This window comes from Lactuca saligna, chromosome 9 (assembly GCF_052625555.1).
Source record: "Lactuca saligna cultivar CGN05327 chromosome 9, ASM5262555v1, whole genome shotgun sequence".
Lineage (NCBI taxonomy): Eukaryota > Viridiplantae > Streptophyta > Magnoliopsida > Asterales > Asteraceae > Lactuca > Lactuca saligna.
Window position 1 is genome coordinate 139,889,878 of NC_136425.1, and position 17,094 is coordinate 139,906,971.

At 33.8% G+C, this 17,094-nt stretch overlaps 1 protein-coding gene across 1 annotated transcript; it reads left to right on the forward strand.

Annotated features, from left to right (window-relative positions):
* The first annotated feature begins 1,141 nt into the window (after positions 1–1,141).
* On the forward strand, positions 1,142–6,978 carry ACBP4 (acyl-CoA binding protein 4). Its single transcript, XM_078973757.1, has 17 exons — positions 1,142–1,526; positions 2,238–2,308; positions 2,474–2,537; positions 2,636–2,707; positions 2,840–3,034; positions 3,133–3,306; positions 3,400–3,469; positions 3,586–3,647; positions 3,877–4,016; positions 4,130–4,256; positions 4,354–4,468; positions 4,533–4,621; positions 5,664–5,747; positions 5,818–6,012; positions 6,091–6,246; positions 6,331–6,390; positions 6,487–6,978. The coding sequence occupies exons 1-17, from the start codon at positions 1,365–1,367 to the stop codon at positions 6,679–6,681; spliced, it is 2,031 nt and encodes a 676-aa protein (XP_078829883.1). The 5' UTR covers positions 1,142–1,364; the 3' UTR covers positions 6,682–6,978.
* The last annotated feature ends 10,116 nt before the right edge of the window (positions 6,979–17,094 follow it).

The window sequence follows — 17,094 nt, forward strand, 5'->3', positions numbered from 1 at the left end:
CAATCATAGAAATAGAAGGAATCCGATTATTACCTCAATAAACTTTGAAATGGTTGCAAGACCTTGGATCTTCTTCTTCTCCTTTGGATCTAGCCTCCTTCTTCTCTTCAAAACTTCAAGATTTACACAAGAAATGCTCAAATACTCAATGGAATGGTTAGGGTTTGCTAAATAATGCTTTGAGGGTGAAGGAGACGAGTTTGGGGCTCATAAGATGGTTTAAATAGGGTGCAAACCCGGGGATTTAAGGTTTCTACCTGGCAGGCCGACTCGCCGAGTCCCGAATATGGACTCGCCGAGTCGCCGATCTATACGCTACTCAAGATCACGACTCTACTCGACGAGTCGGGCCATAGACTCGTCGAGTCCCTCTGCAAACTTCTAAAATAAATAATATAAAAACAACATACCATAGACGGATCGTTACATAAGTAGATCACATATGAACCTTAGAAAACCCCTTTTGAATTATTATTGTTAAATGATGCATTGAAGATGTATTTTGCATGTTTTAAACTATTTACTATTAACTGAATGGTTAATTGATGGATGTAAATATATTTTTCAAGTTTCAAGATGTTTTTGGTAGGATCTTACGATCATGAAATGATCTCAATGACGACTTCTATAACACTTGTTATTTGTCACAATTGTGGAGGAGGTTGTTGGGAAGAAGTTGCCATATGCTAATTTAAAATAACATAGTTAAACTAAAAGTTAAAATTAAAATTGATCAAATACTACAAAACTACTTATTACTTTGTTTGTTAATTTAAGCTACAAGGACCGGCTTGAACATGTACTCGACGATACCCACCTAGGCAAACATTGGCCCTTGAGTTTGGCATGTCGAGTTTGACGAGCCAACCCGGTAACAAGTTGTAGAGGAAATAGAGTCTATTTCCTTCCCTTTGTCTTCTTCCCATTCGTCCCTCTCTTATTTTTCTTTTTCTTTTTCTTTCCCAACTCGAAATCCTTAATCCCTAGTGGAGGTTGTTTGGCTAAAGTGCACCTCAGTAAATTCAACATTATTTTTTTGGCTTTTTAATAAAATAATAACATTCTTTATGTCGACAATAACTAATGAAAAAAAAAAATGTATTTAAGCAATCAAAATATTTGGAATTAATGGCTTTCGTGTAAGAGACAGCCATTTTTTATTCTAGACTTGAATGGAATAACAACAATATTTTTCTCAGCTAGGCAGCACTCCTCCGCACTTACCATCTTCGCCCCAAATTCAATTCAAATCTCACTTCATTCTTAAATTACTGCTTAAATCACACCTAACGTCTTCTGGGTGTCATCTTCCTCATCGATATCGATCCGATCTGATCTGATCTGATCGATTAAGATCAAGAAAAATGGCGATGGCGAGGGCAAGCTCTGGCCTCGCATACCCAGATCGTTTCTTCGCCGCCGCTACTTACGCCGGCTTCGGTGGCTCCCCCAATTCATCTTCCAAAGGGGTCACCTCCAAATTCTCTAACGACGTCGCTCTTTTGCTTTACGCCTTGTATCAACAGGTTTTTATTTTGCATTCGGTTTCGTTTATGAGCATCTTTCTCCATAATTCTCAATTGCTCAATTTTCCCGAAATCATTTCAATTGATCTAACAATATTTGTCTTCTATTATTAAATTACTTGCTTTGAACTTCATTAGCTCTGGGTTTATTGTTATTACTAGGAACGGTAGGTATTAGATAAGGTTGCTAATTTGCTATGTGTTTTATACAATTGGGAATTTTATTGTTTCGGATCGAAAAAACGAAAATTTAAGTGTGCTTTTTGATTTTTTTTTTTTTTGGTTTCTTCTGCTATTGATGTGAAATGATAGATCCATCGTAATACTACAATTGTGCTTGCATTAGCTACAACCTCCAATGTAATTTATATTGAATATCTGTACGTGATAAACCCCTCTTTCAAGAGAAAGAGTTAGAACCTATTTGACCTCAAACCTAGTACTTTAAAATCAAAGCTTTGGTGTCAATTATTCATTTTCAAATGGAGCGAATGGCTGCAACACAGTACAAAATGTGAACTTTAGGAATTTTGGATTGAGAATCTTGTGGAACCTGATGATAATTGAACTTGCATACTCTTAGCTTGATTCTAAATTCAAATATGTTTTATGAAAGCTAATGATAATTTTGCACTTGATCACATTGTTTTCATGCTTTACTGATTTATCATCTTAGTTAAATTAATTGATCTACATTTTGTTTCAAATCAGGCAACTGTTGGACCTTGTACCTTACCTAAACCAAGAGGTTGGAGTCCTGTAGAACAAAGCAAATGGACAAGGTTTGTTTATACTTTATATCAATCTGATCTCCTTAAGTCTAAACCCTAATATGAATCAAGCCCTTTGTCACTCTTAATTTCAACACTCGTTCTTCATACCCAATTTCATTTCTATTTCAAGATTACATTCTTCATACCCAATTTCATTTCTTATTTCAATTGCAGTTGGAATGGTCTTGGAAACATGGCTTCCATTGAAGCTATGCGCCTTTTTGTGAAGATATTGGAGGTATATTTTACATGATATATATCTTAAACTGGAATATATATAACTATATATGCTCTAGAATCTTGATTAATTTTGTTTTATGTTTATCTTTTGAGTAGGAAGAAGATCCAGGATGGTATTCAAGAGCAGCAAACTATATCTCAGAGCCTGTTATAGATGTAGAGATGAATGTGAGTCTACAAAAACCTTTTTGCTATTTCTAGTATAACTTATAACAACAATCCTTTTGTAAATAAATAGGATATGCAATAATGAACAAATTAAAAACTTTTTAACTTATCTAGTCTCCTTTTGTGATGTAGCATGATCCAAAGGCAGATTTATCCATCAAGAATGAAATTAGTTTACCTGAAACAAAAAGCATTCCTACTGAAAATGGGAACTCTGTAGAAACTCATGATAAAGATATAATGGTGGAAGGATTTGGATCTGTTAGTGTTTATGATCAATGGGTTGCTCCTACTGTATCCGGGACCCGCCCAAAGCCCAGATATGAGGTATTAGTTATAGTTATATCATCCTTCTTCCATTTATTCATTTTACAACATTCTTTTTCTTTTATTTTACCTTTTTTCTCAACTTCTGAAATTGACAGCATGCAGCAGCTGTTGTTGATGATAAAATGTATGTATTTGGTGGAAACCATAATGGGCGTTACTTAAATGATCTTCAAACACTTAATTTACGAAATTGGACATGGTCAAAGGTTGAAGTCAAACCAAATTCCGAGGCTTCAGTCATAGTAACTCCTTGTGCAGGGCATTCTTTGGTCAGTATCAAGATCTTTTTTTTTTTTTTTTATAAAAATTATCGAGTGATGATTTTATCAATTTGTAAATAATTAAGATTGTTGATTTTGTAGATACCATGGGAAGGGAATAAGCTTATATCAATTGCAGGACATTCAAAGGATCCTTCTGAAGTTGTTAATGGTTTGTTTGAATTTGATCCTTGTTTGAATTTTTATTATCAAACATAACTTAATTGCAATATATAGCTATTTGTTCTTATATGTATAATTTATATCTTTTTAATTTTATTGAAACAGTGAAGGCATTTGATCTGCAAACCAATACTTGGTCAACTATGAAGACCTATGGAAAACCTCCTGTATGTGTTCTTAATCATTTTCAATAATTTTTTTTCTTCCAATTAGACATTAGCATCAAACAATATTCCAAAATATAGGTATTAGTTATGTTCTAAAACTATAAAAATTATACACATGAAAAGAGTAAAATGACCATTTTACCCTTCTCAAGATATATGCAAGAAATCAAATCAAACAACAAAACTCAACCATTTTTAAACATATTTCTGTTTTGTGTTACTATTGCAGGTTTCACGTGGAGGTCAATCAGTTACGGTTGTGGGGGGTACTTTGGTCATTTTTGGTGGACAAGATGCAAACAGAACTCTCTTGAATGACCTGCACATTCTAGACTTAGAAACCATGACTTGGGATGAAATTGACACAATGTAAGTTAACAAAATGGCCTATTTTTTTTATTATAGCATCATACTTTCATTTCTTCTTATTATAAAAACTTATAAAACACAAATAAATGAAAGTAGATTGGTATTTATTGCAGAGGTGTGTCACCTTCTCCAAGGTCTGATCATGCTGCAGCTGTGCATGCAGAGAGATATCTTCTTATATTTGGTGGTGGAACTCATGCAACATGTTTCAATGATCTTCATGTTCTTGATTTAAAAACTGTGAGATAACATAACATAACATAACGTAAATCATATCTGATGTTTTGATAATATCCTTATGTTAAAATTAATTATATCATGGATTTTTTTTTTGTAGATGGAATGGTCAAGGCCAAGTCAACAAGGAGAGATACCAAGTCCACGAGCTGGCCATGCTGGCGTCACAGTTGGCGAGAGTTGGTTCATTGTGGGTGGTGGAGATAACAAGAGTGGTATGTATATTTTCTTTTTCTTTTACTTAGGTGATATAATTAAATTATTGCTTTATTTTTGTAGGAGTTTCGGAAACCGTTGTCCTTAACATGTCTACTTTGTCTTGGTCGGTTGTTACAACTGCTGAAGGACGTGTTCCTCTTGCCAGTGAGGTATTTTTTTTTTTTAATTTTTTTTTTCAAGAAATATTAATTTTATGATTTTCTTTGGTTCAAGATAGGATATGACAGAACAGAACAGGCTGTACTGCGTTTAGGCCTGTCAAATCGGGCCGTCGTGTCGTGTTTTTGTCTGACACGACACGACACGACAAGGTTTTTTGTAACACGAACACGACACGACACGATGTCGTGTTTTTTTTCACTAACACGAAAACGAACCAATTAAAAAACGACAACACGACACGACAGATAATATTACATAACTTTTATTTTATTTAATTCATATTTAATCATATATAACACGATAAAAACGACAAACACGAAAACACGACAAATACATGCTCAATCGTGTCAATTTCGTGTAGATTTGTAAACACGAACACGACACGACACGACATCGTGTTTTTTAAACTTGACACGAACACGACATGAAAACGAATTCGAATTTTGATTTCGTCCCGATTTCGTTTCGTGTCGTGTCATAAATTGACACCCCTAACTGCGTTTGACATGTACTGGACTTGGACTGAGACCGAGACCGAGACCGAAGTCAATGAGACAAAAAATAATTGCAATTTCTTGTCCCACTCAAAAAGGCGGGACATGGACTCACTCTCAATCTCTTGTATGTGCAAAAAGACATAAATGCCCTTCTCATCCTCATTATAGAAAATAGCCCTAGAAAGCCTGTGTAGTCTAGTCCCATCCCATGTAAGAAACGCAGCCTTCGGCTGCGTTTCTTACACAGGACTCGATTGGACAGTACTGGATAAGCTTTCTAGGGCTAGTTTCAATAATGAGGATGAGGAGGGTATTTACGTCTTTTTGCACATAAAAGAGATTGAGAGTGAATCCATGTCCCACCTTTTTGAGCGGGACAAGAAATTGCAATTTTTTTTTTTGTCTCATTGATTTCGGTCTCAGGCTCAATCCTAGTCCAATGCATGTCAAACACAGTCCAGCCTGTTTCGTGTTATACTTTGAAATAAAGAAAGGCATTGAGAAATGAAATGACACCAAGTGATATGTGTAGGGGTTGAGTTTGGTGTTGAGCTCATACAACGGTGAAGATGTTTTAGTTTCTTTTGGAGGATACAATGGGCGATACAACAATGAGGTAGGGAGTGAAGTGAAGTGAAACTTCATAAAATCATAATTCTTGTTTTCTGATGTTTATTATTAAATAGGTGAACTTACTGAAACCGAGTCACAAATCAACCTTGCAAGCAACAATGTCTGGGATACCTGCCCTTGATAGTGGTTCTGGTGTACAAAATGCAACCAATGGCACTAGAGATGTTGAGTTAGAATTTGAAGGTGGTCAAGATGGAAAAATTAGGGAAATCAGTATGGATAATAATCATAATCATAATGAACCACAGGTATCAAATATTAATTATTATTAGTTGTTGTAAATTGCGATGTTTGTTACAATTTACAAATACAATCAACTGTTGCAGACAAATGAAGTTGAGGAAGTGAGTGAAGGTTTAATCTCTAGGCTTAAGGCAGAAAAGGAAGAACTAGAATCTCAACTTAATAAAGAAAAGTCACAATCACTTGAACTTAAACAAGAACTCATAGAAGCTGAATCCAAGAACACAGAATTATACAAGGTAAAAAAAAAAAAAAAAACTTTTTAACTTTTATTATTGACATTTGACAATAAAAATCCAACTTCATTTGTGAATCATTTACAGGAACTCCAGTCTGTCCGTGGTCAACTTGCTGCAGAACAGTCAAGATGTTTTAAACTAGAGGTAAGATGAAGGGGCTGAATGCAAGAAATAACATCCTATTTTTTTTTTAAATTTATTTGAGTGTTTTTTAATTATGAAATGATGAAAAATAAACAGGTGGATGTTGCTGAGTTGAGACAAAAGCTACAAACAATGGACACATTACAGAAAGAACTTGAAATCCTTCAAAGACAAAAGGCAGCTTCAGAGGAAGCTTATGCAAAACAAAAACAGAGCTCAGGTGGAGGAGTATGGGGTTGGCTAGCCGGGCAGCCGCCCCCACCTGCCCAAAAACCAAATAACGCTTCATAATTTAGATACATACTCTGATTTTATTATCTTCTAAATCCCTTTTTTGTTTTTTTTCTTTAATATATATATATATATAATCTTGTTTCCTTTTTTATTTTGATTCGGCATAAGGTATTTAGAATTTGAGATAAATGCTGCTTCTATTTGTTCATTTTTCTTTTTTTGTTTGGGATTTTGGAAGTTGAAGGCTTTGTTTGTTTCTTGTATTAGACTAATGATGATGACATGGTTATGTGTCATTATTGTTGTACATGGTTTGAATGCACTTGTTTATGAGAGAAGATGGTGTTTTGGATATTTTTTTTTTTTTTTTTTTTTTTTTTTTTTCTTTTGATGTATTCAATTTGTATTATGTTATCATTTGATGAATTGTGCAGTTTGTTTGTTTGTTTTGGTGCATATTAGCAAAGACGGTAGTAATGATGTAGTTTTATATTAATTTTTTTTCTCCAAAATTTTTAAATTTATTTTGTAGATCTCTTTGCAAAAAGAGTTTGTATTTGCACCTGGCAAATGGTTCTATACCTTATGCATCACATGAGATATAGATCAAAGGCATATAAATTATATGGCTTAATCACACAACCATTTGAAAATAACTTATAACTTATGTTTGTCGATGAATATGAGTTGTTTTCTTGTTTATATCGGAACACAGACATGAACATTATGTTTAGGTATGAATGTAGGGCATTCACATGTGGTTAGTTGTTATAATATGGTTTTCTAACCAACCTTTGCGATATGGCTTGCCGAAGTATGAATGTGTTTAGACATTGTTTGACAAAGTTTAAAAATTAACTTTTAGGTGGTGGCTTATAAGCTAGTTTATGAATTAATATTGTTTTGTATAAAGTAGTTGAAGCTAGATTGCAAATGTAAAGTGTGTGTATATCAATGTTCGAAATTTTTTGCCATAGCTCCAAGGTCTTAAGATGTATCTTCACGAGATCTAGACTCTGCTTTTTTCAGCTGTGTGGAAGTTCGTAACCATGCCGGCAGCAGCTTGTCACATGCCGGCAGCAGCTTGTCGCATACCGAGTTTCTGTAAAATTCGATGTTCCTCTAGAGAACTCCGAAACAATCAAGTATCCCTGAGAAGTCTTCGAAGAGATCAAAAATACTCTATGAGACCCCGGAAGACGCTAGAATATTATGGATGACCATGGAACAAAGAAGAACGATCTGGAATAATCAAGAAGACACTAGACGAAGCTAGAACGACCCGGAAGACTTTGGAACGATCTAGAACACGCTAGATCACACAAGAATGATTTGGATAATGTTGGGATGACCTAGAGATTTCTAGAGCATCGTAGACAAGTATACCATATTCTAGAGTCTTGTTAAATCCATGTATATAATAGGAAGAGTCTAGACTAGTCAAGAATGATCTGGACCTAGAAACTTCCATTTAAGGAGGTGTAAGGCGCCTATAAATAGGAATTTGTAGGAATCATGAAGAAGTTGCCTTGTAAAGAAGTTGATTTATATAACAGAAGCTTTCTTGAAGTGCCCCTTGTTATAACTGTTGCTTCTAAGTTCGTTAGTATATCTAGATCGTCGAAGTTAGCCTGAATTAGTTGGAGAAGCACTAAGTGGCACACGGTATTGAGTAGTCTAAAAGAGTCATCCCATGACAAGTGGTATCAGAGCCAAAGTTCGTACAAGCATGAGATCATGTCTATGGAAGGAGGAAGTAGTGAAGTAGCAAACGTGCCCCCTGTCGTTGAGGAGAAAGGAAGAAAGTCCAAGAAGAGGGACCAATCGATAGATGCCTTAGCAAGCTTAGAGAACAAGCTTACAAGGACAAAGATTAACGTCGGTGAGATCCTTGAATGGAAGGATACCGTCGATCAGTTTGTTGTTGAGATAAGTGACACTAGCGATGGATTGAAGGAGACCATTGGTGTCATCAAGGAAGAAGTCCTTGGACTTATCAACACTTTGCGGAATGAGTTCCGTGAGAAGGTAGACGCATTACAAGCCGAAGTAAACTTGTGCAAGGTAGCAATCGTCAGAGGGACCTTGAAAGAACGTTGCCGCACACAGAAGCACCCAAACCATTGAAGTCTGGAGGTAAGCGCGACCCCAAAGAACTTGACGAATTCTTTTGGTCGATGGCATGCTACTTCAATGCTAGTCAAGTGAAGGACGACAAGACGAAGGTAGATACAGCCATACTTTATCTATGCGAGAGTGCAACTCTATGGTGGCGAAGGAAGCATGGTGATATTGAAAAAGGATTATATACCATAGACACATGGGAATAATTCAAGAGGCAACTTAAGAGACAATTTTGCCCACATAATGCTGAAGACATAGCGATGAAGAAACTTCGTGGGCTAAAGCATAATGGATCCATCCGAGACTATATAGTTGAGTTCACGAGCTTGATGCTAGAGTTACCCTACATACAGGAGAAGGACAAACTTTTCTATTTCATGGATGGACTACAATCTTGGGCCTACAACGAGCTCAAGAGGAGAAATGTCAAAGACATCGACGAAGCTATTGCCGTGGTAGAAGATCTAATGGAATTTCGAAAAGAAAGCACGGTTAAGAAGAATAATGGGGGAGAACAAACTATGTTAGAACCAGAACAAAAAAAAAAAACACACCCAAACCTGTGAATACGAAAGGAAAAGCAGTCGAAGGAAGAAACTGAAGAGAAGAGCGGAAGGAGATCAAGTGCTACTTGTGCGATGGTGCTCACTTGATCCGAGACTTTCCAAAGAAAAAGACATTTTATGCGATGGTGTTGCAAGAAGAAGAAGAAGAAAAAAAAAGAAATTCACATGAGTTCCATGCGACTTCTGAACTCTATGATAAAAGACGAGACAAGGGAATAAAAAAGGAGTGGTTCTAAGGTAGGAAGTCTCATGCTAGTCTAAGCCAAGTTGAATGGAGGAAAGACTAAACGCTAATAGACTCAGATGCGACTCACAACTTCCTTTTTGAAAACGAAGCAAAGAGATTGGGAATCCACTACCTGAAGAAGAAGGCCAGTTGAAGGTTGTCAATTCTCCCTCCAATCCTATCTTGGGAGTTTCAAGGGGACTACCCATGAAAATCGCTGAATGGGAAGGGAACATTGACCTAGTAGTCGTACCAATGGACAACTATAACATAGTATTAGGAATGGAATTCCTAGATGGAGTATGTCCATGATCATTTGAAAGTGATAACATGATGCGTATTACTAAAGGTAAAATCATTCACATCGTACCAATAGAAAGGAGTAGAACAAGGTCTCAAACGCTATCATCGATGAAGTTTAACAAAGACCTTAGGGAAGTTGGGAAGATTCGGGAAAATACCCTAAGTTGGAAGAAGGAAGATGATTCACAAGCAACTAGTGATCGAACCAGGAAGTATGTGAAACCAAACCACATAGTTCGAGATGTCGACACATGTCGGTGCAAGACGGAGTCACGATCATCTTTAAGAATTCCTCCAATATATCATGAGGCTACGAGAAGACCCACAACAGGCGAGGAAGTAAGAAGACAAGTGACACATGCTAAAAGACTTGAATAGGACGTCAAGGGTTTAAGTGGCACACAATATTTACTAGTCTAAAAGAGTCATCCCGTGACAAGCTGGTATGACCACTTTCGGACTGTTTAAGGTGCTAGGTGTTCTTGTGGTAATCATATTCTTGTCTCTGGAACTGTCCACACCAGTGGTCTTCAAGATTGTGAGAGATATCTTTGGTTTTTTTGGGTGGCTCAAGTCCATCATCAACTCTTTGGACGATGGCAGGTATTATGTCTAACTAGCTAGGTGGGAAGGACTCTCAGAATAAATAAATGTTGATAATATGTTAAGTCTTTTGGTAAATTTGGTTACTATAAATCTTGATTTGGCAAGTCTGTTGCCCTTTTGGTTAGCATTACTATTGCTGGTTTGTGCTTAGAAAATTTGCCTTACATTTTGTAATTTTCAATTTCGATTGCACCAGTGTAATACTAATACGGAATGTTGTGCTTTATATTGAAAATGCCTTTTTATTACTGTTACATTTCTTGGTTTGTGCATAGAATTCTTGCCCTACATTTTGGTAAACTTTAGATTCGTTACAAAATTTCATTTTCAACCAAAACTCAATTTAAAAAAAAACAACTCATATTATAAGAAATGGAAAAATCAGATTTCCATTTTGTGCTTCTAACAAACAAACATTTTTGAAGGAAAAAACAGTGCATATAGGATACAAAGCCACAATGCTCCATCATTTAATATTTGGATGACGAAAAAAAGTTGCAAATAACTATCCCTTCCTCGACCGTATTATGATCATCTTATGTTTACCTTCTCTGCAAAATATTTTATGATACAAATACCTCCCCAATGAATCAGAATACTCATTTGTTGTCCGATTTTGTTTACCCGATGTTCTTCCGTCATGGATCTAGTCTTTACCACCCTCCTAAGAATTGTTACGGGTTATGATAGGGCAAGGCCTTTCAACCCCGTTTAACATGACAACAAAAGAATTAATCAACCTCGTAACTGATTTTACTTATTTATTAAAAATTACATTTTTCAAATTCCAACAATTTAAAAAGATTATCACATTATAAGATATTTATATTGTAATATAGACAAAAAAATAAATGCTTATAGTACCATATTTGGATTTTTTTATTTAGTATTTTAAAAATTAAAGTTATAAAAAAATAAAATAATTCTCTTGATAAAGTATTCGGAAAAAAGGGACCAAAATAATGTCATGAAAATTTCATTACGTATTAAGATTTAAACTAAAAGAAGACCCAGCACGCCGTTGGTGTGGGTTTGGATTGATCAGGATAAATGACAATGTAACAATACATTGATATTATTGACAATTAATTTGAAAGTACACTTCTATAGCAGTAAAAACTAAAGTACATTGTGTATATTTGTGTATTGACATCATGATGCCAATAATAATTACTTTACGACAATCACATGTCAGTTTCAATAATACATGCATTATTCACGACATAACATTTACTGTCACATAGAAGTATAGAACATTAACTGCCATGAAAGACGTGAATCCCCAATCACTTTAAAAAATTACTGAAACCAATTTGCATGATATTTACCTCATGCACAAAGATCTACAAAGTGGTCACGCTCTCAATTTTATGACACATGGTTTTAGTAAGCGCATGAAAATTAAAGAAAGTATAAAGTGAATATGACTACAAATAAAAGAAGGTAGAAAACATAGCAACAACCATCAAATAACATTTCAAGGTAGAAATTAATGGAGATTTAAAAAGAAGATCGACATATGAATGAACAACTTGCATACACATTCTCAACTTACATATAGAGAAGGTTCTTCATTCCTAAATTACTGAAAAACATTCTCGACCTGTAAATAAAAAAGAAAGTTTATCTCAGGGACATTTAAATAACAAAGAGCTAATCGATTTGAGATTTAGAATTAAAACCGTGAATCTCAAATATACTGATCTAAGGTGCATCACTGTTGTGCCTTGATTTTAAATGATTACCATAAAAAGTGGTTTCTTTCTAGATTGTTTGGAAGTGAATCTATCTTAGGTTTCCTTAATATTCTTTCTAAATATACCCGAAAATCTCAAAAGCATTTCAAGATTATAAACTTTAACTTCAAACATTACCTTTTCAATCTAAGATAATATCAATGTCTTTTGCAAAATTGGATAGATTTCTAACTTTGAGATTCGATCATCCTTTAACAGAAGAAATGATAGAACAATATTGTATTAGTAGGTAGATGTCATAAATCATAAAAAAGAGAAGATGGCAAGGTCAGTGTTTGGATATTAGCGAAAAGTCTTCGGATTTAGGGTGAGAAAGAGAGGGTTAAGGAATCGGTGGTTAAATGAGTACAATGCCACGTAACCCTAAGCTGGTGGAAATTAGAAGGAGGCAACACGTGTACAACTACAAATTCAAGGCTCATTCCAACATAATTTTTTTAAACATAACAGAGGATTAAAATTATAAAAAAGTAATAAGGGACAAAAATTGACAAAAGCTCATAAATTGTGCGGAAAAAGTCTGAAGTGAAGGAACTATATATTTTCGGAACTTGAATTAACTAAAAAAAAAAAAAAAAGTCTGAAGTGAAGTGAAGGAACTATACTATTCCTAACGTCTATATGCATTAATATATAGGTTCAGTCATTTGAGACCATTCTAATTTTGTAAGACCGTGAGACCAAATCTAAAAATAATTTTAAAATGCAAAATAAATGGAAAAATCCAAAAACTCTTTTTTTAAATATTATTTTCGGAACTTAAATTAATTAAAAAAAAAAATCTCGTTTTTTTTTTTTTAAAATACGTGAAATATTCTAATAGAATATTATACTGTACATATTCTAAAAAATAATTTTAAAATGCAAAATAAATAGAAAAATCTAAAAATTCTTTTTTTAAATATTATTTTTGGAACTCGAATTAACTAAAAAAAATCCCATTTTTTTTAAATACGTGAAATATTCTAATAGAATATTACACTGTACATATTCTAACATATAATTTTAAAATGCAAAATAAATGGAAAAATCCAAAATTTTTTTTTTTAAATATTATTTTAGGAACTTGAATTAACTAAAAAAAATAAAAATAAATAAAAAAATGTGTCTCACGGTCTCACAAATTAGACCGTCTCACATGAACCTAACCCTTAATATATATATATATATATATATATATATATATATATATATATATATATATAACACATCTATGGGTGAGATCGGTTCTCGAACAAGATCAAATTGAACCGGAACTGAAAAATTGAGAACAAAATTTATGGATATAGAGGAATTGATAACTTGAACTAAATAATATATTTGGTTCCATTTTGGTTCAACAAATATGTTGCTCACTCATAGTTGTTCAGAACCGAAAACAACCAATAGAGTTTGAATATAATGGGGAACAAAATGAATCAAAAAAAAAAAAAAAACAAGTTGGTTCAAAACAATTTTAGATACCGGTAACAAATATTCATTACAAAAAAGTGTTTAAATGCATATTATAATTTTCCTCTACAAGTTGTAAAATCTTGGAAACGATCATTTGAACTTCATTTGTTACCTTTGTTAATTTTTCTTTTTCGATGACACAAAATCAAAGAAGCATTAATAAAGCGTCATCGATCTGGTTTCTTAAGTCCAAGTTGACAAGCTTTATAGCCGAAAATATCTCTCCACCGTCGATACAACATGTAATAAGAGACGTGCTTTCTTTTTTCCACCATGACCCTTGAAAGGTCAACGATTCCATTCAAATTAGAAAATTAGAAAACTAATCATCTTCTTTCACAACATCATAATAATAATCAGGTTGTTGTGCAATATTCCTCCTTTCCACCTCTCTAAAATCATTTGGATAGAACATAAGCAGTTTTAGTAACTTTGATGCGTTAAATTGAGAAAATGAGTAACAAGGGCTCAAAGGTGCCGTATATGTAAGCATCTTGGTGCTTATCTTGCTAAAATGGTCACAAAACTCTTGAAGTTGCATATCAAGAACCATGGTAAAGATATCAACTTTATAATGATGTTTATTGTTGGTATCAGCATTTTGGTTCCTTGTATAATTCTTGACATGTCCACTTTTTCAATTTCATACTTTTCACAAAAAACATATGCTTCCTCTAAAAGATCTTCAAACCCATCTCTAAAAAAAATTCAATTTTTTCTTTGTCATCTCCACCAATGAAATGACTTCAACTATGTTTTGATCTTTTTTTTTGAAGAGATTGAGAGAACATATTTGTAAGATCTAAGATGCACAACATCAAATGCAAATAAAACACAAAAATAAATGTTTCGAAATACAAAGCAATACCATGTTCTTGGCTTTGGCTAAATCCATTTTTACCATGCTTTTCAACATATCCAATCGCTTTAAGAACCTTCGAGAATAAAGAAACCAAACTTGACATAGTTTTATAATGAGAACTGTATCGTGTATATCCAGATCGTATTAATGAAAGCTCTTGGTTTAACCCAATCTTGATTTCAAACCCATTGTTAACAATTGTTTCTTGCACTCTTTTTGATAACCTTCACGGATCATATCTTTTCATTGGCAAGAATCACAAACCACATCCATAACAAGGGAAAGCATGTCGAAGAAATTTCCAACATTAGTGTTTTCTCTTTCAACGGCCATAACCACTAAGTGAAGTTGGTGAGCAAAATCATGTACCTAAAAAGCCAAAATATTGTCTTTCCAAATTAAGGCTTTCAAACCATTAAAATCACTACACATATTAAGTGCTCCATCATAACATGTCCTCTTGATTGTTTGATACTTAATCCATGTTGAGCAAATAAAGAGTCTATGGAAGATTTAAGAGATTTTAAGGATTTGTTATTTACGTGAATAACACCTACAAATATCTCTTTAATAAGGTCAAGCCTATCAACATACCACAAAACCATGGCCATTTTTATATCTTTAATACATCATTAGACTCATCAACTAATAATGCAAATACATCATTACCAATTTATTTAAAGATTTATTTGAGTACTTCTTGTGAAAAACAATAAGTTATATCTTTTTGAGTCTGTGATATGACTAATTGATTATTCCCTGAATGATTTTATAATCTAACTTTCTAGATATCCTCACAAACTTTTCGAACTAGTTTTAATGTTTCCAGGAAGCGTCCTCTATGCAAGGGCATATGTAAAGAGGTCATAATGGGGGGGGGGGGGGGTAGATAGGTTCCCCAACAACAAAAAAAACATTAAGTGGTATTAGTTTTATATCCCATCTCTTGTAAATAAATGTGGTGCATTTCTTACTATTCATTGTAATGCTTGTAGTAATCAACTTGACCATGTATGAGAGTATTTCCTAAGAGAAACACTAATAAAATTTTAACTTGGTTTTAGCTCTAATAAGTCATTTCAAAATACCATTTTTTCATACTATTATTAGTATTATTGATATTAAACTGTAATAATCATATTTTTTAGTTGAATGAATATTCATTTGGTATGAAATGGAAAAGGGTAGAAGAAATAATAACATCCTTTGTTATTTATGGATTATATCATCATGCTTTCAAAGTTTTCTATCAGAGCATTGTAGTTTCGATTCTTTTCTAATTTAAACATTATACTTTAAAAATCTATCCAAATAATAATATTGTACTTTTTACATTTTCTTATTAGCGCATATACTATGAGTAAATTACAAAATAGTCCCTGTATTTTATCCAAATCACATTTAGGTTAACCAATCAGGATTTTATGATGATATTAGAGAGGATGGAAAGCAAAAAAGATGTGTATGACTATAGGTAAATCTTACTTCCACCTTGTGTTTGTAGATAAAAAACTATTAACTAATGTTTGGGTATTTTCTAGATGTTCAATCATGGTGAAGGCCATATAGTTAAAAAACAATTGTAAAGTACATCCGTTAGATTTAAGTCCTTTAAAAGTACAATGATAAACTTAAAGTAACTAAACTTTATTAAATTCCTAATCGTAGTTACTTTAGAAAAATGTGAATTTGGTGCTAACCCATGAAGTTGCACTTTGCACCTTGTTAAGTCGTTAGTGGAGCGTGTGTGGTTAACCCGCACACTAATCTGGATCTGACAATGCATGACAAAGGGTAGCTTGATGTTAATCATAGATCAATGGAGTGTGTGTGGTTAACCGTCACATTGATTAGGTGGTTGTAATATTAAGTTTACCAAGTTAATTTGCATGGTTATCACTTCTTGTTTGTGATCCTCAACATCTCAGTCACAAACTTGAAGGGCACAATCGAGATTTAAACATGCCATTGAAAAGTTCAATGAATCTAAAAGGATCTAGGAATTTCAATCCAATTAAAACTTAATTTTCAATTTCGTTTTTCATGGTGGAAATTGGTAAATCGTCATTTACCTACCTTCAAATATTTTGTAGCTTGGATTACGGCATCCCTCTTCCAAGTTACAAAATATTGTGTTGGGTCCTAGCCTTAATATTTCATATTGGGTGTTATATTAAGAACTTAAATCAACTAAACTTGAAATTCTCCCTCATAGATGTCTAGTTATGACAACTATGGTCTTCCACATCCTTTTGGATAAAGCTTTCCTAATGAAGATGATATCCCACATGGAAATCAAGGTGAGCGATTAATCCATTTGTTGTGCATTAATGGGACTGGAAATCATACTTCACTTCCTCCACCTCCTCCAATATTTCTCCTTAATCCACAAGTTCAAAGACTTGAAAAGTTCAAGGTCACTCAATCCCTATTGCCAAGCAATGTTTATATGTGCTCACATCTTGGAGATTAAGTCACATATTGACAGGCTGGGAGAGTTTGGTGTCGAAGTCTCGAGGAGGTTGGCTGTTAACTTGGTTCTTCAGTCTCTCCCTGATGATATATCACGAT

What these genes read in the sequence shown, in the direction of transcription:
- ACBP4 (XM_078973757.1), top strand. Translation starts at nt 1,365, where the DNA reads ATGGCGATGGCGAGGGCAAGCTCTGGCCTCGCATACCCAGATCGTTTC. An exon ending in TGGGATGAAATTGACACAAT is followed by an intron (nt 4,017 to 4,129) that starts GTAAGTTAACAA and finishes TATTTATTGCAG; the next exon opens with AGGTGTGTCACCTTCTCCAA. An exon ending in TGGTGGAGATAACAAGAGTG is followed by an intron (nt 4,469 to 4,532) that starts GTATGTATATTT and finishes TTATTTTTGTAG; the next exon opens with GAGTTTCGGAAACCGTTGTC.